At 38.8% G+C, this 23,895-nt stretch overlaps 3 protein-coding genes across 15 annotated transcripts; 2 read left to right on the plus strand and 1 right to left on the minus strand.

Annotated features, from left to right (window-relative positions):
* Positions 1-367: 367 nt before the first annotated feature.
* Positions 368-2,657, minus strand: LOC140803185 (calcium uniporter protein 5, mitochondrial-like). The gene is made up of 2 exons (XM_073158904.1): positions 2,097-2,657; positions 368-1,179 (listed from the first exon to the last, which is right to left on the minus strand). The coding sequence occupies exons 1-2, from the start codon at positions 2,508-2,510 to the stop codon at positions 694-696; spliced, it is 900 nt and encodes a 299-aa protein (XP_073015005.1). The 5' UTR covers positions 2,511-2,657; the 3' UTR covers positions 368-693.
* Positions 2,658-3,700: 1,043 nt separating this feature from the next.
* On the plus strand, positions 3,701-4,885 carry LOC140842964 (uncharacterized). Its single transcript, XM_073211176.1, has one exon. The coding sequence runs from the start codon at positions 3,701-3,703 to the stop codon at positions 4,883-4,885; it is 1,185 nt and encodes a 394-aa protein (XP_073067277.1).
* A 2,278-nt stretch (positions 4,886-7,163) lies between these two features.
* Positions 7,164-23,265, plus strand: LOC140803186 (uncharacterized). 13 transcript variants are annotated; one of them, XR_012111794.1, is made up of 9 exons: positions 7,164-7,333; positions 7,452-7,863; positions 7,942-8,017; positions 8,116-8,246; positions 8,349-8,419; positions 8,519-8,600; positions 21,555-21,600; positions 22,718-22,762; positions 22,883-23,265. XR_012111794.1 is itself a non-coding variant. In XM_073158911.1 (8 exons), exons 2-7 carry the CDS (start codon positions 7,558-7,560, stop codon positions 21,573-21,575), a joined length of 687 nt encoding a protein of 228 aa, XP_073015012.1. In that variant the 5' UTR covers positions 7,164-7,333; positions 7,452-7,557; the 3' UTR covers positions 21,576-21,600; positions 22,177-23,265. The 13 variants fall into 13 exon arrangements, 9 of the variants coding, with proteins under 9 accessions (XP_073015012.1, XP_073015014.1, XP_073015015.1 ...); XR_012111796.1 differs by having other exon boundaries at positions 22,987-23,265; XR_012111793.1 differs by having other exon boundaries at positions 21,555-22,762.
* Positions 23,266-23,895: the final 630 nt, after the last annotated feature.

A 23,895-nucleotide genomic window follows, 5' to 3' on the forward strand; every position in this document is an offset into this window, starting at 1 on the left:
ATGTAAGGCTTCTGCGCATGTTTAAAAGTTTTTAATTTTCCCTTTAAACTGAGGATTTTGTGAATGGTTATGTTTAAAAGTTTGTTATTTTTCCCTTTAAAATGTAAGGCTTCCGCACATGTTATTTTTTAAATGTTATTGTCATGGGAGTGGGGTGTTTCAACATTCAAATGCGCAAGTTCAGACCTTTTATTAAAAGCTCAATCCATTCTTTTAAATAATCTCCCTATTCAAATGCGCGAGTTCAGACCTTTTATTATAAGCTCAATCCATTGTTGGTGAGCACAAGGATATGGTGTGATGAGAAATGTGGACTTATTATTTAAGTCGTAATGACAAGATATAGAGCCAAAATTTCTTAGACGGGTGGTGTGATCTACTTGTGCAATGAACTTGAAGTAAAGCATGGCCAATTTGATCATATGAATTCGTAATATACTAAAATAATATAGGTGACATTGGTATCTCAGATACAAAATATGTTGTAGCAAATGGTAAGAAGCGTAGGAAAGAACTACCGTATGGTTTACCTTTCAAATTTTCATTTCTTCTAGAAAGAAGGGGAAAAAAGGAAAACTTTACCTGAGGCGGCCAGCAAGAACTTTGGCATATACCCTCAGAAATTTAGGAGATATAAGTCAAATGCAAATAAATCATTTATAAGCTGAAAGAAAACAGGTTATTTCTGCAATATTAGTGACCGTGTAACAGGTCATCAGGTTCTACTTCCACACCAGTTCTCCTCTTGATTGATGCACATGAATCCACATTCAATTTGCATTTGTTCTGCAATTCCATAAACCTATGAATATCAAAATTTTGCTTCTTGATCAGCTTCCTCTGTCTTGAGAGAAAGAGCCTTTTAAGCAGATCTTGGTAACTAGGATCTCTTGAAGTGACCAAAAAGTAAGCATAGCCAATGACAATCCCAGTCGTCGTCGTGAAAAATGCAATAGGTTCCATCACATCCCAAGAAAATTCCCAGAACGTAAGACGGAAGAAGAGTCCGACCTGCACCACAGCAAGCCCCAATCCAGTCCACAAGATGCGGCGGACTTGCTTGTGAGCAAGAATATCGATTTCTTCCTTCTTCTCCTGGAGATTCTTGAGCTCATCCTTACATGGGTCATCCTCGGGTAGAAGAGCAAGGGGAACCGCTCTCCTAACAAGATCAACTACCTAAATGTAAAACGACAGAAAGAGAAGTGAGGCGTATTCTCGATCATAAATTTGAAATGTAAGAACATTCGAAACAAAACTATAACACAATTCAACTACATCATGTTTTCATATCTATGAATCATGGAAAGCCTTGCATTGTTTCTTGGTGTTAAATACCTAAAGAACACCCTCTTACTAACTCATAATCACCACTTTTTCACATTGTAATTACATATTTTAAGATTATCTAGATGAAAGGCTTTCTTATCTAGCATTTTCCAAATTCAAAACGAAACAAAACAATGGTTGAACATAAGCTCCATTTTTGCACGCGCTCAAAATATATTTCCCTATCAGTATTCAGTAGCATTAACTTTCACCTACGAATATCAAAACATATACAAAGTTATTCTTAGGCAACCAAATCACATCGAACAGAATATTTATCCTCTTACATCAGAAAACATGAGATCAATCAATCTTTGCACAGAAAAATTTAAAAACTGTCTTGCCAACAATCTATGAATTTTAGGATTCCTTAACCCAAATCCAGGTGAACATATCATCAAAGTAAAATCAAGCTTGCCTCAAAGCAACAGAGTGACACTTTCTTTGAAATTTTGGAAAGAAAGAAACAAACGGATTTTTTAGTGAACACAGGGGTTTCAAATATCTATGAGAAATGCTATTGGAAATTTGTCTAAGTAATGACAATCCATCTTGAACTACGATCTATTTATGTCACAGACTAGGCATCCAATTGGATGTTATTTTATATTTTCTGTCAGAGGATAAATCCTTAAGTCTGTTTTTTTTTTAAAATTTATTGACGAGATTTATTTCATCAAAAATATATAGAATCTGAATCAAACCAAAGAAGTAAAATGTAACACCCAAATCCACAGTTGAGTTAACGCAAAAAGGAGTTTTGAAACCTTGTCAGGATGAAGATACACTTTGTCTCGGAACAGCAAAACTACGCCGGCCTCATCCAGTATCCGAGCAAATGCAGCGGCTTCCGTCTCCGACTTTGCGACACCTAAGCTCTCACAGACATTCAAGAGGTCTTCGTAGGAGATCACCTCTTTCTCCTCCCTTCCAAGCTTCTCTTTCAAATCCCCAACATTCACCAGCCTCATCAGCCTCTTCGCCTCCGCATATGTCATCGTATTTTCATTAACGCCGCCGCTGTTCGGGCTCCCACCTCTGATCACGGCCGAGCTGCAGAAGCAATGAAATGATGAACCCATTAACCCGGTAAATTGACTGATGAAACAGAAAGCGGGTCCACGTCGGGAGCAACAAAAAGATGAGGTAAAGGCCTGTTTGAAAATATTCCCTCCAGGCATTCCTCCACATGTTTAACATCGCCGCGAGATTTCCGTTTGTTTAATCACTTTCTGTGTGAATATTTCTAGTGTCTTAATAGCTAGATTATGTCATCGGCCATTGATGGATAAAAAAGAAAAGCGCAGAAGAAAACGGTAGAATGGATCTGAAGGGGCATTTAGTTTTATAACCTCCACTGGAAAGCTAATTTGGTTATTGACCTTAAATATTTTTTATTTAGGTAAATTACCTTCCTTCTATATTTTCAATTAATTAATTCCCTTAAAATACCTAATTATAATCCATTAATCAAGGAAAATTTGGTTGGGATCTTTTGTTATATCGGCTCATAAAATCAAATCATCGTATTACTCCAATTTTTACGTGGGAAAATTTTTAGGTGGGAAATTTTTGCTTTGCAGAATAACCAACCAAGGCTGATAAAAGTGCTCTTATTCTACCGACATCGGATATCAAGATGCAGATTTCTCCCAATTTTATGTGTTTGAATGTGAGTTTATTTAGTTTAATCATCTGGTTTGCCACACTATTTTCGGGTTTCACAGAGAAATTTTTTTGGAATCTTTATTTTATCTAAACCTCGTATCAATCGCCGTGAACATAATTTCTGTCACTGAAAACTTAACATCTCTCGTCTCTTACGTATTATCGATCGCTGTTCATGTCATACTTCTTTCAAAAACTTTTCCCAGCTATATAGTTTTTTTTGTTGTTGATTGATTCCAGTAATATGTTTCTGATTATTTTATTTTGTTTTATACAGGTAATGGAATTAACTAATGTTCTACTTCAATATAATGGTGAGTGGAGAATAGATGAACAAGGCATTTGTACGTGGTGTCAAGGCTCTAGTTCTAAATGGGCAGCAATCACTTTGGATAAGAATAATTGTTCATGTGAAGAAGTGGTGAATTTGATAAGTAAAGTTTTGGAATTGAATACAGATGAATCGAAAATGAGATTAAGTTATTTGCCATGTGTACGTGATTGCAATCCTCTTCCTATTTATATTAACAATGCGATAGGTGTGAAGACATATTTATGTTTTGGGATTCACAGAATAGGCCTGTGCTTCATGTGGAATTATCGAAGAATAGTGATGTTGAAATCGATATGATTGTAGATGCTGGAAGGATCTAGAACATCAAAGATAAATTTGTTGATGTGAATGATGAAATATTATCGTGTGATGGTAGTTGATCATAATGAGAAAGAGAAAGAGCTGGATGATGGATATTTTGATCGGGTTTTTATCCTAGACGATGCCTCTAAAATGCAAGAAGCAAATGATGAAGTCAATGACGACACTGTTGCAAGAGCTACTGATGAAGTCACTCCGACAGATACTCTAAGTCATTATGTTGAACATGAGCCTATTGAGGATGAACAAAATATGTTACTTGCTGTTGACAATGGATACTGTTTCCAAGATGGATCAAATTTAGCAATTGGCCAAGAGTTTGATACCAAAGAAGAGGTAAAAAATGTATTGTCCAAACTTGCAATTAGTGCCTCTTTTGAATTTAATGTTGTGAAATCAACTAAATCACTTTACTCGATCAAATGTGTAAGTGATAAGTGCAGTTGGAGAGTACGTGTTTCCAAAACAAAGAAGTCTACCCGATTCTCCATTCGAAAGTATTGTAATACACACACTTGTGATCTAGCTGACAGACGTAAAAGACATCGCCAGGCGAGTGCTGAAGTAGTATCGAACATGTTGCTAGAGAATTTTAGAGGGCAACAGGTCACCCCAACACCTAAAACAATAATGACGATGATGCAAAATAGGGGTATTAATATCACATATTACAAGGCTTGGAAAGGCAAAGAATTTGCACTTAATAAGCTAAGAGGTGATCCTGATGAGAGTTTCCATATGTTGCCTTCATATTTGAACATGGTCAAGCAGGTAAATCCAGGTAGTATCACACATCTCGTTGTTGATGATAGCAATAGGTTTAGATACATGTTTTTAGCATATGGTTCTTGTATAAGTGGATATAAATTCATGCGAAAAGTAGTTGCAGTTGATGTCACTTTTCTAAAGGACAAGTACAATGGTGTTTTGCTTGTTGCTACAACACAAGATGGTGAATTTCACCAATTTCCTATTGCATGGGGTGTTGTCGACTCCGAGACCGTGGAGTCATGGACATGGTTTATGTTGAGGTTGCAGGAAGTGGTACCAGATGATGAAGAACTAGTAATAATTTCAGACAGACACCAGGATATAATTTCTGCTGTAGCAAATGTGTACAAACAAGCACATCATGGTTATTGTGTGTGGCAATTGTCACAAAATATAAAAACTAGGAGTAAACAAAAAGGTGCTACAGAGTTGTTCATGCATATAGCATATGCATACAAATAAAGTGAGTTTGATTCATTGTATAGTGATATGAGAAAAAGGTACCCACAAGTTGCGAAATATTTAGAAGAGCACACTTCTCCAGACAAAAGGTCTAGATCTTGTTGCCCAAGAACACGATACAATATAATGACAACCAATGGAATGGAGTCAATAAATTCTAGATTGCGTGCTGAAAGGGATCTTCCAATTGTTTCATTGTTAGATGCACTTCAAAAACTGACTTCATGTTGGTTTAGCCGATATCGTAATGCCGCGGCAGCATCTACGACTATAGAAACTCCGGCTGTTGAGTCAATTCTTCGTGAAAGGTTCAATGCTTCTCAAAAACATCATGTCTATGAATTAAATAGCTTGCAGTATCATGTTTACACCAAGACGACCATGAAACTGTTGATTTTGCAACTAATTCATGTAGTTGTAGAGTATATGATTTCGATAGAATTCCGTGTTTGGATGCCATTGCAGCTAGCTATGCAGCAAAATTGGGAATTTATGACTTATGCTCGGAGTACTATACTACTCGTACATGGACGCTTGCTTACTCTTGTACTATATATCATGTGCCTCAATGTAGCGAATGGACGATGACAACCGGTCCATCGGAACGAAAGTTGCTGCCACCTAATGTGAAAAGAAAGCGTGGAAGGAGAAAAGTGAACAGAAATCCATCTATTGGTGAGTTTGGGAAACGCTAAAATTGACTACTAGTTTGATGTTTGGAGGTGACCTGTCATATGTTAGGTTAGTTTTGGCTTTCAACTTTTTTTACATGTGTAGTGGAACAATGATGTTATTTGACAATCGACTTTCATAATTTTCACTTTCATGATCATTTAAATTAAAGAGCTACTTTATGGCTACTTATTTTCATGTTCATGGCAATTGTTTCCATGTTCATGGCTACTGAGCATGGAAACCACTTTTATGTTGAAGCTAATTTTTGAAATGAGCATATCAAAATTGATTGTATTAGACATACGGTTGTAAGAATGATCATGTTATGTTATTTAACCATGCAACAAGCATACGAAGCCAAACTATATTTGAAAATCGAGCCACATTTATTGGGTAATCAATATAATGATATATTGTTCACAACATCAAGGATAATTTTCGCAATTGATGTGTATTTTCATTATTTTTTAAAAACTATATTTTCATTAAAAAAACAATGCGAGTGCAATGAAAGTTACAATCGGAGTGCCTAATTCTTGACAATTGTGTCTTTAGTCACTGTAAGCAAAGTTTTTTGAATCCAGAAAAGAGAAAATGGGTCTTGATGTTAGAAATTGCAAGGGGAGAGAACATGGGTGTAGAGAGAATATTGATAATATGGGTTAATATGGATATTGTTAAAGATTTTTATTGACCTGCTTCTTACTCTCTCTTTTTTGACCCATATAAGTAAATAAATTAATTATTTAAATATAAATATAATAGTTTAATTTTGGATATACATGGTCAATTTTGGTATTTCATACCAATTTAAAAGAAGTGGTCAATTTTAAAAATTTGGTGTCAGGAGGTCATATAGCTAAATATGATACACGAGGTCAATTTTGGCATTTCATACCAATTTAAAAGAAGTGGTCAATTTTTTAAAAATTTGGTCTGAGGAGGTCATACAGCTAAATATCCCGGATCTGAAGGAAGAAAAAAGCGCGAAAGAAGAGGAAATAATGTTGGATTTTGAAGACCGTTTCGCATGCAGAAGTCGAAGAAAGAGACAAGGAAAAGGAAAAGGAGTGGGAGGGGCCACCAAGAACAAGAAGAGGAGACGATTGAACAGCAGCTGAGCTGAGGTATGGGTCGGGCGGCTACCGTGTGCGCGTACGTACCTTATCACCCGTAGGGTTTCTGCATTCTGATTGGGAGACTGAAAACTGAACTTTTTTCTCATAAAACATTCTTGAACTATTAATTTCATCAAAATCGAATGTAATAGATAGAATAAATTGAAAAAATCAGAGGTCGGAATCTTATTTTTATTCCAAAAGTGGTTCAGACAGATGAATTCCATCCAATTAACACCCATCCAACTATAAAAATAACAATATAAGAAATTATATTATAAAATAACCCCAAATAATTTCAGTGGCTCACTCCGAACTAAGACATGTAAATATAGTAGAAACTATGAAAATATAGGAAATAGAATTTCAAAAACCACTGAGTTATGTAAATGATTTTGTACTAAATAAAATTATGTTTTTTTTGTATATTATATTATTAAATTACAAAGGTATATTTATTTATATATTGAACATCATGGGCCACAAAATATCGTGCTCTAAAAATATAGGGTCTTCTGTGTGAACCCAATGGAATTAGTGCAGATCTCTTCCCTACCGAAACGTCCCTTCGGGTCGAACTTCCTCACCTCCGCCCCTGAACAGCTATCAATCCACCAACTGTTGTCGCCGCCTGAGGATTTGGTATTTCTCAGAGGTCAGCTGTAGATGATGAACATTTTACTTGTTTAATTGAATTGTCCTTGCTTCATTTTTAATTGTACATTCATAATAAAGGACTGTGGATTGATTTGTTCCTGCTCGACTCAATCCAGATGTCTTGTTCGATTCTGAGATCGTTGTTGAGATCCCCAAGTTGTAGTATTTGTGGTTTTACGAAGCCTATTTCGACAAGTTCTTGGTGGAATCGTTATAACGGTTATGAAAATTATACGAGGATCCTCTTTCTGCAGAAAGCAAATGGAAAGGGGTGGCCAGGAATCAGGACTTGTCCACGAGGATATAATTTGGTGTTATCCTCTAATCTGCAGCACTGTTTCTTCAAGTGGTAATGACAGTAGCTTAAACGCAAGTGGAGGCAGAGAGTATCTAATAATGAGCGATGAGCAGCTTATGAGCCATTGTGAGATGGATACTTTTAAAGCATCAGGCCCAGGGGGACAGCACCGGAACAAACGTGAGTCTGCTGTGCGTCTGAAGCATATTCCAACCGGCATTATTTCTCAGGTTTTTGCTCAATATCCTGGACTCTTGTATCCTCATTTTGTTTGGGTGCATATACATTTACATGTTTCCATGGGACAGGCCGTTGAAGATAGATCGCAGCACAAAAATCGAGAGTCGGCCCTCGGTCGATTGCGTAAGATTTTAGCTATTAAAGGTGTACATTTCTTTTTGAAATATATTTTGTTTTATTCTGATTATTTTCTTTAGTGTTTGAGTTGAGGACTTTAACAAATATATTTTTCTTCTGACCAGTGAGGAACTCGGTGGAACTTGATACATATGTACCTCCTTTGGAACTCATTCAAATCCTTCCTGCCAAGTCCTCTTTGCGAGGATCTGAAAATGGTCCTCAGATTGGACCAAATAATCCCAAATTTGCTTTGGTTGGCTTCTATTCCTGTCCGTGACATTTTTTGTTGACTGAATGAAATGTTGCGATTCAACTCTTACACCACAGCCTTGGCCCTACCTTACTTAATATACAGGGAATGCAGGCTTTGCTCGACCTGATTTTTGCAGTCGAGGGCTCAGTTTCAGATGCTGCAAAGAAATTAGGGTGCATTACACAAGTTTCAAATCTTATTTATAATTGCTTGTTCAATAATACATGTGCTTAATACAAGTGCTTATACACTTTCTGACTAACAAGTTACAGGTTGAGCACGGGGGCTTTATCACGTTTGATATTATCTGACGACTCTCTACGAATGGCTGTCAATGAGTTCAGAGTTTCCAAGGTATTCAAATACATCAAACATCTACTTTTTATGTGGAATCAGTGCTAGACCAATGTTGGAAATTGAAAGACATCTATTAGCTGTAAAATCTGACCTCAAACGAAAACATAATAGTGAGCATAAAGGGACATGCTTCAAACATATTGCTCTGAGATGACATGCATGTAGAACTTGAGAAGGGCGTTTGAGTTGGATAAAATACAACTCATAATTGCACAGATACAAGTCAAAACAAATTCGGATACTCTGAGCGCATACGACTCTCTAACTCCCAAGACGCCTTTGCAATACCTCGGTGTTGCCATTGCTCTAGAAGAAATGGAATGGTCTTGTTTCTGAGCTTCTTCTCTTTCTTACCCAGGATTAGGAGCGGCTGCTCGACACAAGTCTGGTCTTCTTCAATTTGTACATATGTCGGATAAAGAACGTGCGATTCATATGCAACATACCGTCGTAGCAACGATACACGAAAGACATTATGAATGCTAGACAGTTACAGCGGTAAAACCAATCGATACGCCAAATTTCAAACATATTCCAATATCTTGAAAGGTCTGATGAATCTTGAGCTAATTTTCCCTCGAGTCCAAATCTCTTCACTCTACGGAATGGTGAAACTTTAAGAAAAACTTTTTCCTTTGGCTGAAACTGTAAGGGTCTAGGCTTGGTATTCGCGTAACTCGATTGACGATCTTGTGCAGTTTTAATTCTCTTCTTAATCAGTTCCACTTAGTCAATCGCTTGTTGTACTAATTCAGTTCCTTGCACTTGTCATTTTCCTATTTCGTCCCAAAACAATGGAGTACGACAACATCTACCATACAATGCTTCGAACGAAGCCATACCGATGCTACTGTGGTAGCTATTATTATATGCAAACTCCACAAGCGACAAATTATCATGTCATTCCGGTCCAAAATCCATAGCACAAGCACATAACATGTGCTCGAGTGTTTGAATTGTCCTCTCAGATTGACCATCGGTCTCTGGATGACGGGCATTACTCAGACTCAATGACGTTCCCAAAGCTTTTTGAAAACTTCCTCAGAACCTTAAATTAAAGCGTGGGTCTTTGTTACTAACTATACATGTTGGCACAACATGTTATTTGAGAATCTCTAGGATGTATAGTCTTGCTGTGCGATCGAAACTATACTACCGACTATACGGAATGAAACGTGCTGACTTAGTCAGTCGGTGTACAATTGTCTAAATGACATCACAATTCTTAGAAGAAAACGACAAGTCGGTGACAAAATTCATCGTTACATGCTCCTACTTCCATTCAAGGATAAGAAGATTATGAAGTAATCTCCTGGTCGTCGATGTTTAGCCTTCACTTGTCGACAAACCGAACACTCGACTACAAACTAGTAAACCCTTTTCTTCAAACCTTTCCACCAAAACCTGGTTTTGAAATCCTTATACATTTTCATGCTTCTTGGGTGGATACTCAACTTACTCCTATAGGCTTGAGATAAAATCTCGTCTCTTAAATTAAAATATTCTGGAACTACGATTTTCCGCGACAAACACAAGGTTCCATCTGTTTGAAACGCGAAGCCAGATGTGTTGTCTATTTTAGCTAACCTTGCTAACTTTTTTACCTTCAGGTAAAAAAAATGAGCTTATCTGATTTTGACATACAACGTTGGTTCATATAAAATGCTCGTTACTCGAATATTTTCCATTCTTTTCTTACGACGGAAGTGAAATCCCAGATAACAACAATCTTGGATTACACTTGAGATCAAACTTGTCTAAAGTGCATATAATCTCACTTTGCGGCTAAAATCATCAGCTATAAGATTCGCTGTTCCTGAATGATACTTGATTTTGCAATCATAATCTTTTAACAAATTCATCCATCTTTTTTGGCGCATATTTAATTCTGTTTGAGTGAAGATATACTTCAAGCTCTTGTGATCCGTAAAAATATCAAATCTCTCTCCATGGAGATAAAGTCAGTCAAATTTTCAAAGCAAACACAATCGCTGCTAATTCCAAATCATGAACTGGATAATTCTTTTCTTGCTTATGTCTGGATGTATATGCAATCACATGATCATTCTGAGTTAAAACACATGAAGTCCTTGAAGTGATGCATCATTGTACACAATGTACCCTCCTGATCCAGATTGCAAAGCTAAAACTGGTGCAATTGTCAAACGTTGAGGTAGATTGAAACTATTTTCAATATCATGTTTCCATTCGAACTGCACATCCTTACATGTCAGTTGTGTCAATGGCTTGACAATTTGAGAAAATCCCGAGATGAATCTCCGGTAATAACCTGCCAAACCTAGAAAACTTCTTATCTCTTGAGCTGATTCTTGTCGTGCCCAACTCAACACTGTTTCGATCTTGCTTGGATTCACTGATATCCTATCTTTAGTTATAACATATCCCAAGCAGACAACTCTATCGAGCCAAAACTCGCATTTTTTCAACTTAACAGCATATAGTTGGTGATTGCTTAAGGTTAGTAACACAATCCTTAAATGATGCGCATGCTCTTTAAGAGTAAGAGAGTATACCAGTGTGTCATCAATAAAGACAATGACGAACTTGTTAAGATACTCCTGAAATACTCGGTTCATTAAATCCATAAATACTGCTAGAGCATTCGTCAAACCAAACGCCATCACTATAAATTCGTAATGTCCATATCTTGTTCGAAATGCAGTCTTGGGTATATCACATTGATGAACTCGAAGTTGGTGATATTCAGACCGTAAATCTATGTTAGAGTAAACTGAAGTCCCTTGCAGTCGATCAAACAAATCATCGATTCGTGGTAACCGATATTTATTATTGATTGTTACTCGTTCAACTGTCGATAATTTATACAAAGCCGGATAGACCCATCTTTCTTTTTAACGAACAACTCTGGTGTTCCCCAAGGAGAAACACTGGATCTAGTGTACCCCTTGTCAAGAATATCTTGTTACTGTTGTTTAAACTATTTCGATTGTGCCAATCTATAAGACGCTCTGGAGATAGGTGTGGTTCCTTGTACCAATTCCATCTCGACTTCCACTTTCCTCATCGGAGGAAATCTAGGAATTTCACCGGGAAAACATCAGGAAATTCATCGACAGCTGGAATGTTTTTCACGTCTATTACATCCTTCGATACGTCCACAACATAAATTAGGCATCCCTCTCCTTCTTTCGTTAAAGCCCGTTGTGCCTTTACGACAAACACTACTGGCATTGGAGGTCTAACTCCCTCACCGAAGAAGAACCAATTATTGTCTCATTTTGGACGAATCTGAATGAGACGTTGATAACAATCTATGGTCGTTCTATACTTAGTCAATTGGTCGATTTCTATAATACAATTGAAATCTTCCATAACCAATACCATTAAATTAGCAGTCATGTATTTTCCATCAAACTCTATCAAACTGTCTACTAGAAGTCGCTTAGCTAAAACCTCTTGTCCTATAGGTGTAGACACCGATATTAAAACATCTAATGACACGTAGGGTAATTTATGTTTCTTAATAAACATTGATGCTATGAATGAATGTGATGCCCCCGTGTCAATTAATACATATGCAGGGATACCACGTAAAAGAAAATTACCTGCAATGATACTCTCGTTTTGCTCCTCAGCTTGCTCTTGGTTTAAGGCAAACACTTGCCCCTAAACTCGTGGGCGTTACTGAGATCCTTGCAATATCCCTCCACGACTGGAACGTTGAGCTGGAAAACCTTTTTGCTTCCCAGTGGCCTCAGACTGTTTTCCACTGTAAGACCCTACCATATAACCTCTGCCTCTTCTCTGATCCTCCAAGTTAGGTCAATCTCTATTAATGTGACCAAAACCACCACAATTGAAACAAGCACCTGTCATTCTTCGACATTTCTCCGTCTGGTGATTGCTTCCGAAGTGGCCTGTTACGTGCCTGCGTTTGGGATCGTGTTATGGGTCGTTGGACAGTGAAATCTTTTCGTTCGGAGTAGAATTCCTGTCTTTTTGATTTACGCCCTTGACGACCTATGATTAGTTGAAGAGTTGGGGTTCGAGAGAACAAGAGAACCACCCGATCTTGAAAAATAAACTTTTATTGATAATATTTTTTTGATAAGCATTTCTTTCTCCCAAATCCCTACATATACTAATGATGCAATCCCCCACAACTGAAAGAAAAATCCTACCAAATTTAAAAGATATGCTGAAATCTCAAAAACAAGGAAATAGTAAAACAAGGAAATAATTATCTTTGCTAACTAGGGAAAAAATCTTGTTGCTCCTCAACTTTTAACCCTAAATTTCCCATGTGTGAATCGTGATACCTCTTGGGCTCGTCCTCCTCATTCATGGGCTCTTTCTCCACATTGTTGTCCACAGCCCCTTCTCGGCCCACGTCGTCTTCGCGGCTCGTGACATTGCCGTCCCCTTGAGATGCAAGTTTGTCCTCAAACTTGAAAGAAGGGAATTGGGCTGTGAAGGCTGAAACCGCTTCCCAAGAAGCCTCAGATGGTGCCAGCCCTTGCCAATGAACTAAAAACTCGTGGCCGCCATTGCGTATGCGTGTATCAAGGATGGCCTGCGGTTGTCTGTTCTCCTCTTCTAGGGGAAAATGCGGAAGTACGGGGTCTGCCTCCTGATTGCCCTTGAACTTCTTGAGTGATGAAACATGGAAAACTGGATGGATCTTGGATGATTCTGGGAGTTGAAGTTTGTATGCGACGGAGCCAATGCGACTAACTACCGAAAATGGACCATAGTAACGGGGGCCGAGTTTCTGATTTTTGCGATAAGCTACGGATTTCTGACGATATGGTTGTAGTTTGAGCAGTACCTTGTCCCCCACGTCGAACTGGAGTTCCCGATGAGTAGCATCATATTGCGTCTTCATGGAGTTTTGTGCTTGCAAGAGTCTGTTTTTTAATTCCCCAAGAACTTGATCACGAGTTTGCAATTCTTTATCCACAGAATCAATGCGTGAGAGACCGGGGCAGTATGACAACAGGCGTGGTGGGGGGCGCCCATATACGGCTTCAAAGGGTGTAGTGCGAAGAGAAGAGTGAAAACTGGTGTTGTAGCAATACTCAGACCATGACAGCCAACCTACCCATTTCTTCGGATAATCCCCTGTAAAGCAGCGCAAATACATTTCCACGATGCGATTAACAGCCTCGGTTTGACCATCGGATTGTGGGTGATATGCCGACGTAAAGCATAATTGTGAACCACTCAGGCGAAAAAGTTCCTTCCAAAAAGAGCTTGTAAAAGTGACATCCCGATCAGTAACAATTGTCTCTGGTAGCCCATGCAATTTAAATACGTGATCAAAGAAAATGCGAGCGACGTGCACGGCAGTATACGGATGGGAGAGGGCCAAAAAATGAGCATATTTAGAGAGGCGATCGACGACGACCAACAGCACACTTTTGCCTTGTGACACCGGAAGCCCTTCAACAAAATCCATGGAAATATCGGCCCATATATGCTGAGGTATCGGTAGGGGTTGGAGTAACCCTGCAGGTTTTAAAAGTTCCACCTTATTACGTTGACATATGAGACACGTAGCCACATACTCTTGGACTTGGCGTTTCATTCCTGTCCAAAAGAAATCACGGGAAATGCGGTGAACAGTTTTCTGGAAGCCCTCATGGTAGGCATTATGGGTACCCGAAATGATACTGGCAATGGAGGGCGAGATCTTCGGCAAATAAATACGCTGGCGATACCATATAAGACCATCCCGGAATTCCCAAGGCCCTATAGCTTCACCTTGCTGGATTTTTTGGATAAGGGGTTGAAGCTCGGCCATGTCCCTATGTTCCTCCCGAATGATGCTGAAAATGGCGGATTGCGGCAGGGAGATAGCTTGTAAACTGCCCTCCGCATCATCACGTCTAGACAGCGCATCCGCCACCACGTTGGTGCTGCCGGCTTTGTATTCCACATGAAAATCAAAACCCAGAAGCTTGCTAACCCAATGCTGCTGTGGTGAAGTCGTAATCCGCTGTTCCAGTAAATATTTAAGGCTATAATGATCGGTGCGAACCACAAAAGTGTTGCCCCAAAAATAAGGTCGCCAATGGCGCACCGCTTTAGCTAACCCAATCAACTCTTTTTCATATGCAGGAAGCTTTTTGTGTCGTTGTGGTAAGGGTTGGCTAAAGAAAGCAAGGGGACGCCCATTTTGATGCAAAACTGCACCAATCCCAGTATCAGAAGCGTCGCACTCGACCACAAAGTGTGCTGAAAAATCCGGCAAGGCAAGAACAGGGGTTGTCGTCATAACAGTTTTTAATAGGGCAAACGCACGAGAAGCCTCGTCGCTCCACTTGAAGGAGTTCTTTTTTAATAGCTGCGTAAGGGGAGCTGCGATGGAGCCATAATCCTTGACGAATTTGCGATAATAACCGGTGAGCCCCAAAAATCCTCGCAACCCCTTAACTGTGTTTGGGGCTGGCCATTGTGTGATTGCCTTAATCTTGTCCTCATCAACCTTAACACCCGTTTGATTGACGACGTGCCCTAGATAGGCCACCTCTTTTTTGGCAAAGACACACTTAGATCGTTTCAAGACAAATTGTTGTTGCCGTAATATCGAAAAAACTGTGCTAATATGACACAAGTGGTCGTCCCACGTTGGGCTGTAGATCAAGATATCATCAAAGAAAACCAAAATAAATTGCCTCAAATATCGCCCAAAGACCGAATTCATGATGGATTGGAAGGTAGAAGGGGCGTTGGTAAGGCCAAAGGGCATTACGACAAACTCAAAGTGGCCGTGGTGGGTGCGGAAGGCTGTCATGTGAACGCAACTAGGATCCATAAGAATCTGGTGGTATCCGGCCCGTAAATCCAGCTTTGAAAAATATTTCGCACCATGAAGCTCCTCCAAAAGCTCGTCTATGACCGGGATCGGGAATTTATCCTTGATAGTTTTTGCATTAAGAGCCCGATAGTCGACACAAAACCTCCAAGTGTCGTCACTTTTCTTGACTAGAAGTACTGGGGATGAAAATGGCGAGTTGCTGGGCCGAATGAGACCCTTCGCGAGCATATCAGCGCATTGTCGCTCAATTTCGTCTTTTTGTGCATGAGGATATCGATATGGGCATACCACGACGGGATTGGCACCATGTTCCAATATGATTTTGTGATTGGCGCTGCGAGAAGGCGGAAGTCCCCCTGGTTCGGCAAAGATATCAGAAAATTCTTCCAAAATATTTGATAACTGTCCCTGGGAGTCTTCTTTATTGTTACACAACGTAGATAAATGCAGGCTAGTTGTAGTGCCGCCTTTTTGTACACCGTATAATGCAATTGTTGTGCCCCCTTGCAAGAATCTCATCGACATATCCTTGAAGTTCCATGTGATAGGACCCAGTGTTTTGAGCCAATTCACGCCCAAGACGGCTCCAAATTCACCCAATGAGAAAATGAAAAATTCCACACAGAAGGAATGTCGCTCCAGTTGGATGTTTATGTTACGACAAACTCCAGCGCATGATAATTTTTTTCCACTGGCCACTGTCACCCAAAGGGCTGCTGGATTTTCTATTGGCAATTTCAATTTTTCGGCCAAGTTGGTGTCCAAGAAGCAATGTGTGCTGCCCGAATCTATGAGTACCAAGACCGGAACACCATTAATAGCCCCTTTAATTTTCATTGTTTGCGCTTCTGAGGACCCCGAAATAGCGTGTATGGTCAGCCCCAAGTCGTGTGCTTCCTCTGATTCACCTTGTTCTTCATCGGTTAATTCTAACCAAAATAATTTTTTGCATCGATGACCGGGGACATACATTTCATCACAGTTAAAACAGAGCCCCCGTGATCGGCGCTCCTCCATCTCCGCTCGATTCAATTTCTTAACAAACGGCGGTGGACTTGGATTAACCCCCGGTTTGCGCGGTGCTTGAGTCCCTTCTTTTCGCTCGAATAGGCGAGCAAGGCTCATTGCGCTTGCTAAATCCTTGGGCTGCTGGATTTCCACCTCAATTGCAATTTGTTCCCTTAACCCGCTGATGAATATTTCTACTTCTTGTTCGCTGGTGAGAGCACAGGCATGGGCAGCCAGTTGTTCGAATCGGCGCTGATATTCCCCTACGGTTCCTGTTTGGCGTAACTTAGATAATTCTCCCAATTTATTGCTGCGGATAGTCGGGCCAAATCGGAGATTGCATTGGTTCTTGAACTCTTCCCACTGTAAGTTTGGTCTATCTCTTTCCAATTTGAGGAACCATACTTGCGCTTCTTCTTCTAGGTGGAAGGATGCTAACTCCACCTTTTCCTCTTCCGGTGTATGTTGATGTCGAAAAAAATGTTCGCACCGATGGATCCATCCCAACGGGTCTCCCTGGCCATTGTAACTAGGAAAATCTAGTTTTGAGTATTTTGGAATATACCTACGGCCTTCTCCTTCGTCGACGCGCTTCAAGTCCTCACGGCGTGGAATGCGCGAGTCCCTGTAGCTACTTTCCCCGTGGTGCCCTCCTGAATTTTCAGAACGTGTGTTTGTCAAGTTCAGTGAAAGCTCCTGCAATTGTGCGGCCATCTCCTGCTGCCGCTGTTCGGTTGCACGTTTATCCTCCTGATACATGTTCATGAATGCCGCAAATTGTTGTTCCAGCTTGCTGATATCCCCCATAACGGCTGGCTCTGATACCAATATGTTACGTGCCTGCGTTTGGGATCGTGTTATGGGTCGTTGGACAGTGAAATCTTTTCGTTCGGAGTAGAATTCCTGTCTTTTTGATTTACGCCCTTGACGACCTATGATTAGTTGAAGAGTTGGGGCTCGAGAGAACAAGAGAACCACCCGATCTTGAAAAATAAACTTTTATTGATAATATTTTTTTGATAAGCATTTCTTTCTCCCAAATCCCTACATATACTAATGATGCAATCCCCCACAACTGAAAGAAAAATCCTACCAAATTTAAAAGATATGCTGAAATCTCAAAAACAAGGAAATAGTAAAACAAGGAAATAATTATCTTTGCTAACTAGGGAAAAAATCTTGTTGCTCCTCAACTTTTAACCCTAAATTTCCCATGTGTGAATCGTTGATACCTCTTGGGCTCGTCCTCCTCATTCATGGGCTCTTTCTCCACATTGTTGTCCACAGCCCCTTCTCGGCCCACGTCGTCTTCGCGGCTCGTGACATGGCCACATTGCAGCTTTTTCTTACCAAAACTGTGCACCCCTCCAGAACCGGAAGAAGAAGATACAGACTTCTTGAAAGACTTGACTCCTCAGTCCCAACAAACTAGAACTTTTGCTAGCTTGCATAATCTTCCTCCTTGCAATACTGATCTCGGCTTGATGACAATGATTCACTAATCCTTCGTACGAAGTCGGATCGTCATATACAGAAACCCGATAAAATATCTCTTGGTTCAAATCTTTCAAAAAATGAGAATATTTTGCTGCAGAATTCTCACTGATGTGAGAAGCTTATGACAACAGATCCGTGAAACCTTTTTGGTAATCCTCAATGCTCGAATTTCCTTGTTCAATGGTCAACAGTTCCATCTTTTTCGCCTGACGACGATCTGGCGGAAAATAATGATTGATGAAGGCCTGATAGAAATGTTCCCAACGAATCCGATCCGTCCAAGCTGCTGAACTAGAATGGCAAAAATAGATTTCCACCATTTCCATACTTTTCCTTTGATCATGAAATCGGCTACCTCCATTTTCTCGTACTCATTATAGTGCAGCACTCGAGAACACTGTTCCATGATAACGACCCAAGCTTCAGTAAAATTTGCATTCTCATTTCATGTCAACGGTGGAGGACCAATCTTCATGAACTCCATATTGTTGACGTGTTTCGAACGTCTTCTTTCATCATTGTCTCGGTGACGTCTTCCATCACGAATCGTCGCCATAACAACAATGTCCCACTGTAGCGCCCTTACCCGAGCCACTACTGAACAAACTAATAAACATGCAACATTAAACTTAATAACAACAATTAAACAGCGGAAACCAAATACTTAATCATCTTACAACCCAAACGAAAACAAAACAATAACAGCAGTCTTAAACATTAATACAACCATAGCAAAAACATAATTCTGAACGAGAAAACGATAAACCACATAAAACCTCCACTGGATCACCACCGAAAACTTAACTGCTCTAGTCACTGCCCTGGTCGTCCGAACCGTCCAACCTAAGACCCGTGGAATGGGGTTCCCAAGATGAAAACAAGGACGTGAGCGACAATCGCCCAATACGAGAATGTACGAGTAAACAAACTGATATGATGCATGCGAAATGCAATATGCTTGGATATCAAGGATCAAGACAAGAATCTCATGCTCAGTCTAGAGGCGTCTGAGTGTATAGTCTCTGATCTGCCCTTGGGATGTTTTGGCTCCCACACTCATCATCAAGACGTCGACCTACAATGTCCAGGTCATCAGAGCCCGCGAGTCCCGTCGGGCACTGTAGCTCTTGATGCCCCATCGTCCACAATACAGAATAGGGCTGAGCGGCCTCAACAAACGAGGTATATCTCAAAAGATATCAGGCTCAATAATGATATGTCATGCATAAATATGCCAAAGCAGTAAAACATATATCATGCAACAGATAAATATGTAACATATAAGTGTGTATAGTACGCTTGGATATCTCAATCACTACATCACATACCTCACTAAAACAATCTGACAGAAAGCTCTGAACCTAGACAATACCAACATAATGAAATCACTAACAAACCAGATCAAACATGCTACAAGGTCTCCCTAATGATCCTTAAATAACTATCCAAGGATTTAGGATTATACCTGCGTCCGACGTCAGCCCGCTGATGATGTATCGATCTCAGTTCACCGATACTCCTCGAGTCGACACTAGCTCCGAAACTTCTCGACACCAAAATGCCCTAGAAACTGATTAAAAACTAAGGTATAACTAGAACTCTCTCTGAAGGATGCAGTGTAGGAAACAAAAAAATCAGCTTCCATTTATAGGCTGCGTTCGGGCTATTTCAGAAAATCCGAATCAATCTTATCTGCCATGTATTAGAATCTCATTTGGATTTCTCGAGATAATGAAATCTGAAGTAGATTGGGTTATCCCTTTTTAAATTCGATGGATCCCAACAGATTCATCCCAAATTATCAATTCCTTAATAATACTTAATTAACAACTCATTAATTATCTCTCAATTAATAGTTCATTCAAAACAAGGATTCGGGTCATCACACCTACACTTCCGTGACTGCTTCCATCTCTTGACATCTGAAATGAAACCAAAATCAACCTTTAAATCCTCGAAATAAAATTATTAATGTCCCAAAAATCTTTGCATACTCTGATACCACCAATGGTAGTGCTCTTACCCGAGCCACTAATAAACAAAATAACAAGCATGCAAAATTTAAACTTGATAACAAAAATTAAATAGCGGATACCAAATAACTTAATCTTACAACCCAACTGAAAACAGAACAATAATATCAGTACTAAACGTTAATACAAAGATATCGATAATATAATCCTACAAGAGAATACGAGAAACCAAATAAAACCCCCATTGGATCACCACCGAAAACCCAACTGCTCCGGCCACTGCAATAACCGTCCGAACCGTCTAATCTAAGACCTGCTCCATGGAATAGGGTGCCCAAGATGAAAAAAAGAAGTGAGCGACAATCACCCAATACGAGAATGTACGAGTATACAAATGATATGATGTATGTGAAATGCAATATGCTCGGATATCAAGGATCAAGCCAAAAATCTCATGCTTAGTCTAGAAGCGCCTGAGTTAGTAGTCTCTGATTTGCCCTAAGCATGTTTTTGCTCCCACACTCATCATCAAGACGTGGACCTACAATGTCCAGGATCATCAGAACCCATGGGTCCCGTCGGACACCGTAGCTCTCGATGCTTAACCGCCCCCAATACAGAATAGGTTTGACTGGCCCCATCAAACGAGGTTCATCTCAAAAGATATCAGGTCCAACGTGATATTTCATGCATAATATGTTAAAGCAATAGAACATGTATAATGCAACAGATAAATATGCAGCATATAAGTGTGTATACTACACGCTTGGATATCTCAGTTAGTACATCACGTACCTCACTAAAACAATCTGACAGAAAGCTTAATCGTCTGAACCTAGACAATAACAACATAATGAAATCATTATTGAGCCTGATTATGAATTACCGAACATGTTTCAAAGTTCTTCCTATTGATCCTTAAATAACTATTTAGAGCTTTAGGATTATACCTGCGTCCGTACTCAGCCCGTTGATGATGTCTCGAGATCGATCCCTTCTCGAGTCAACACTAGCTCCGAAGCTTCCCGACACTAAACTGCCCTAGAAACTGGTTAGAAAACCTAAGGTGTGGCTGGAAATCGAGAGAGAGCAGCTGAAAAAAGCGGTACAGGAAACAAATGAAATCAATTTTCGTTTATAGGCTGCATCCGTACTAGTTCAGAAGTTCCGAAATCAATTTTATCTGACACGTGCTATATCTCATTCGCCTAGTTTGATTTCTCGGGATAATGTAATTTTAAGTTGATTGGGTTATGCATTTTAAATTCGGTAGATTTCGATTAGGTTGATCCTGAATTATCAATTCCTTAATAATGTTTATTTAACAACTCTTAATCATATCTTACTTATAGTTCATTCAAAATGAGGATTCGGTTCATTACAGAAGTTCTTGTGGGAAGACCTAGAATTCAAACCTTATGCCAAGATCCACATCCAAGAAGAAAACATATGCTATTTATGTACGATCTAACATCCCCCAATCTTGGTTGGAGCAAACTCCAAAACTAGGGTTCCAAAACTTTCTTGAGATTAATATGCTGTCAAGCACTTTAAGTTAGCAATCCTACGACCCATTGCAACTTGCTATTATTATGTTATTTTTCTTGTGGTAACTGGAAATGAAAATAACTCTATTCCAAGTAATTGTATCCTTTCATTTAAATTGCACAGGGTCTGAAGCGACTCAAGTAGATTTTTCTGAAGACAGATATATCAGGTACTGATTGCTATTAATGTAATTTTTCTTTTAATGATGTTGCGATCTCATTTTAATTATTAATGTGCTCATGAAATACCAAAACAATGCCTAGTAACCATCAGCTTAACAGCTACTTTTATGGTGAGGCCACTTGTACTACTTGAATCTGCTATCAAACATTTCTATCCCATGTTTGGTTTCGCATGTGCTTGTGGTAGCCCACACATAATAGAAAACAATCATGGACATAAAGACATTATTTAATCAGCATGTTGCTTACCTTTGTTTGTATATTGAGATATACTAAATTTATTCCTCACATAATTCCCCTACTCTGTTGAACTAATAACCTGAATGACTGGCTATAAGTCCTTTGTTCGTGCTGTGCTTCCTGCACATGCAAGTTGCATATATGCATTTGCAGGATTTGGTTAGACTTTGTGAAAGACAAAACTGTGATAATTTTTTCAACGTGAGAATTATTAGTTTAATGATTGTATGAAACTTATTTTTGAATACGAGTCACTATTTTTGTTCTATCTTGATTAGTTCCTTTAACTTTTGTGCTAAATTGCTGGCTGTTTGCACTTTCAGTTTATAAAATTTGGAGATAATGTTGAGCTGGCGTTTTTGGGAATAAATAACAACTGAAGAATGTTTGATGCTTTTGAAAATGGTAAACGATAACGATGTCCCGCATCTGCTTTTGGCATTACTCCGCTGAACGGTCTGAATTACACTATTTAAATAAAGGGCAGCTACCAAAATTTTTTTCTTTGCCTTTTATGGGTTTCAGTAGATAAAGTAAGCCTTACAAATTCTAGATATTTTGATTTGTCTTGAAAATCTTAAAATCTGTGTGCAAACAGAACTGTTATTATTATTTAAAAACTCAAACTGGAGTTCTATTATGATTTGCTTTATGGATTTATTATTCTTATCGTATGTATTAATGAATGGTGTCAATGTGTATTCTAAAAATTTACATTAACACCCAATTGCTCGATACCCCAACTAAGTTACTGTTATTTTGGTGAATGCAGCATGATGCATGAGAAACAGATTGTTATTTCAGGCAAAATGTTTTTTCTCTCTAATAATATAGATGAACTGGCTGGTTTCTCTGTTATTGCAGCTATCACAAGATGTTTTTTGCAAGGAGAAAGGAAGTTCGCGCAAGGTTAAATAGAACTAAACTCTATTGACAATAGATACTGTTAGTAGGTTGACAAATCATAGTTAAGTTCTTCATTTCACGCGGAGTTGAAATGATGGCATACTTATGTGATTTTCTTTTTAGTGAAAGGCTTTTCTTCAGCTATTATTGACGGCGCAACTAAGTCTCGATGACTCCTAACACGCAGCATAGTCTGATGATTCCTTTGGACTGTCATTTGTTTACAGCTGTCAAAGAGTGTTCATGAAATACAAGTTTAGCATGGAATTGTGAGTAATTTCTCCCATTGAATGACGCCGACAGACTGAGGTCGAAGCGCCAGAACTATGAGATAGAAATTTCAAGAAGCTGAATGCAGATATGGATATTGGTTGTACTTAATAAACAATAGATGTCCGGCATATGGCATTACACATTGTGTTCTCTTATGTTTAATATTTTGGTACAAGAAAGAATTTGAGAAATATTAGTCCTTCTGGCACATGCATTATATGTGCTTACGTTTATTTTAGTTTGGAAATTTAATTTTAGTCGTATAGAATTTCAGAAGAGCAAGTTGGTTAGAAACAACCAATATGTACCTGATTTTGGGAAAGTAAAACTTGGTATACCGGAATGAAGTAAAATTTTCTTTTGTCGATTTACTGTTTTGGCTGCTGCTCGTTCTCGCGGGTGCATAATGCCATAATCATTTTAAGATAAAACTTCATCAATCGTGGCTCATTTGATTTTAAGATTTACAAAATTTACCAGCTTCTAAACGAATGTGATAAATTTAAATAATAAAATTTAAAAATCTTTAAGATTTCAAATATTTAATTCCAAGTAAATGATTCATCTAAGTATCAAGACATTATTTGGTCTTTCTTGACACTACTAAAAGATGTAGACACGTTAAATGTATTATTATTATTTTTAATTTGATTAAATAATATTAAATAATTAATACGAAATTATTTTCAATTTAGAAGAGTTGTTCGATTTAAAAAAAAAATTTTGTTTAGATTTTTTTCTATCTAAAATATAGAGTGACGAGAGAAGGTTTTTAGTGGGGTAAGAAACATAATTATAAAATTAAATATTTTGATGCTCTCTAAGATAGTTAATATGATGACCACGCTTTTAATATAGTAATA

This window comes from Primulina eburnea, chromosome 10, assembly GCF_022965805.1.
Source record: "Primulina eburnea isolate SZY01 chromosome 10, ASM2296580v1, whole genome shotgun sequence".
Taxonomy (NCBI): Eukaryota; Viridiplantae; Streptophyta; class Magnoliopsida; order Lamiales; family Gesneriaceae; genus Primulina; species Primulina eburnea.

Bases quoted from the DNA above. Each gene is read 5' to 3' on its own strand.
- LOC140842964 (XM_073211176.1), top strand. From the start codon at position 3,701: ATGGTAGTTGATCATAATGAGAAAGAGAAAGAGCTGGATGATGGATAT.
- LOC140803186 (XM_073158905.1), top strand. From the start codon at position 7,558: ATGAAAATTATACGAGGATCCTCTTTCTGCAGAAAGCAAATGGAAAGG. The intron at 7,864-7,941 runs GTTTTTGCTCAA...TCCATGGGACAG, and splicing joins CAACCGGCATTATTTCTCAG to GCCGTTGAAGATAGATCGCA. The intron at 8,601-22,717 runs GTATTCAAATAC...CTGTTATTGCAG, and splicing joins ATGAGTTCAGAGTTTCCAAG to CTATCACAAGATGTTTTTTG.
- LOC140803185 (XM_073158904.1), bottom strand. From the start codon at position 2,510: ATGCCTGGAGGGAATATTTTCAAACAGGCCTTTACCTCATCTTTTTGT. The intron at 1,180-2,096 runs GTTTCAAAACTC...TTTTACATTTAG, and splicing joins TGTATCTTCATCCTGACAAG to GTAGTTGATCTTGTTAGGAG.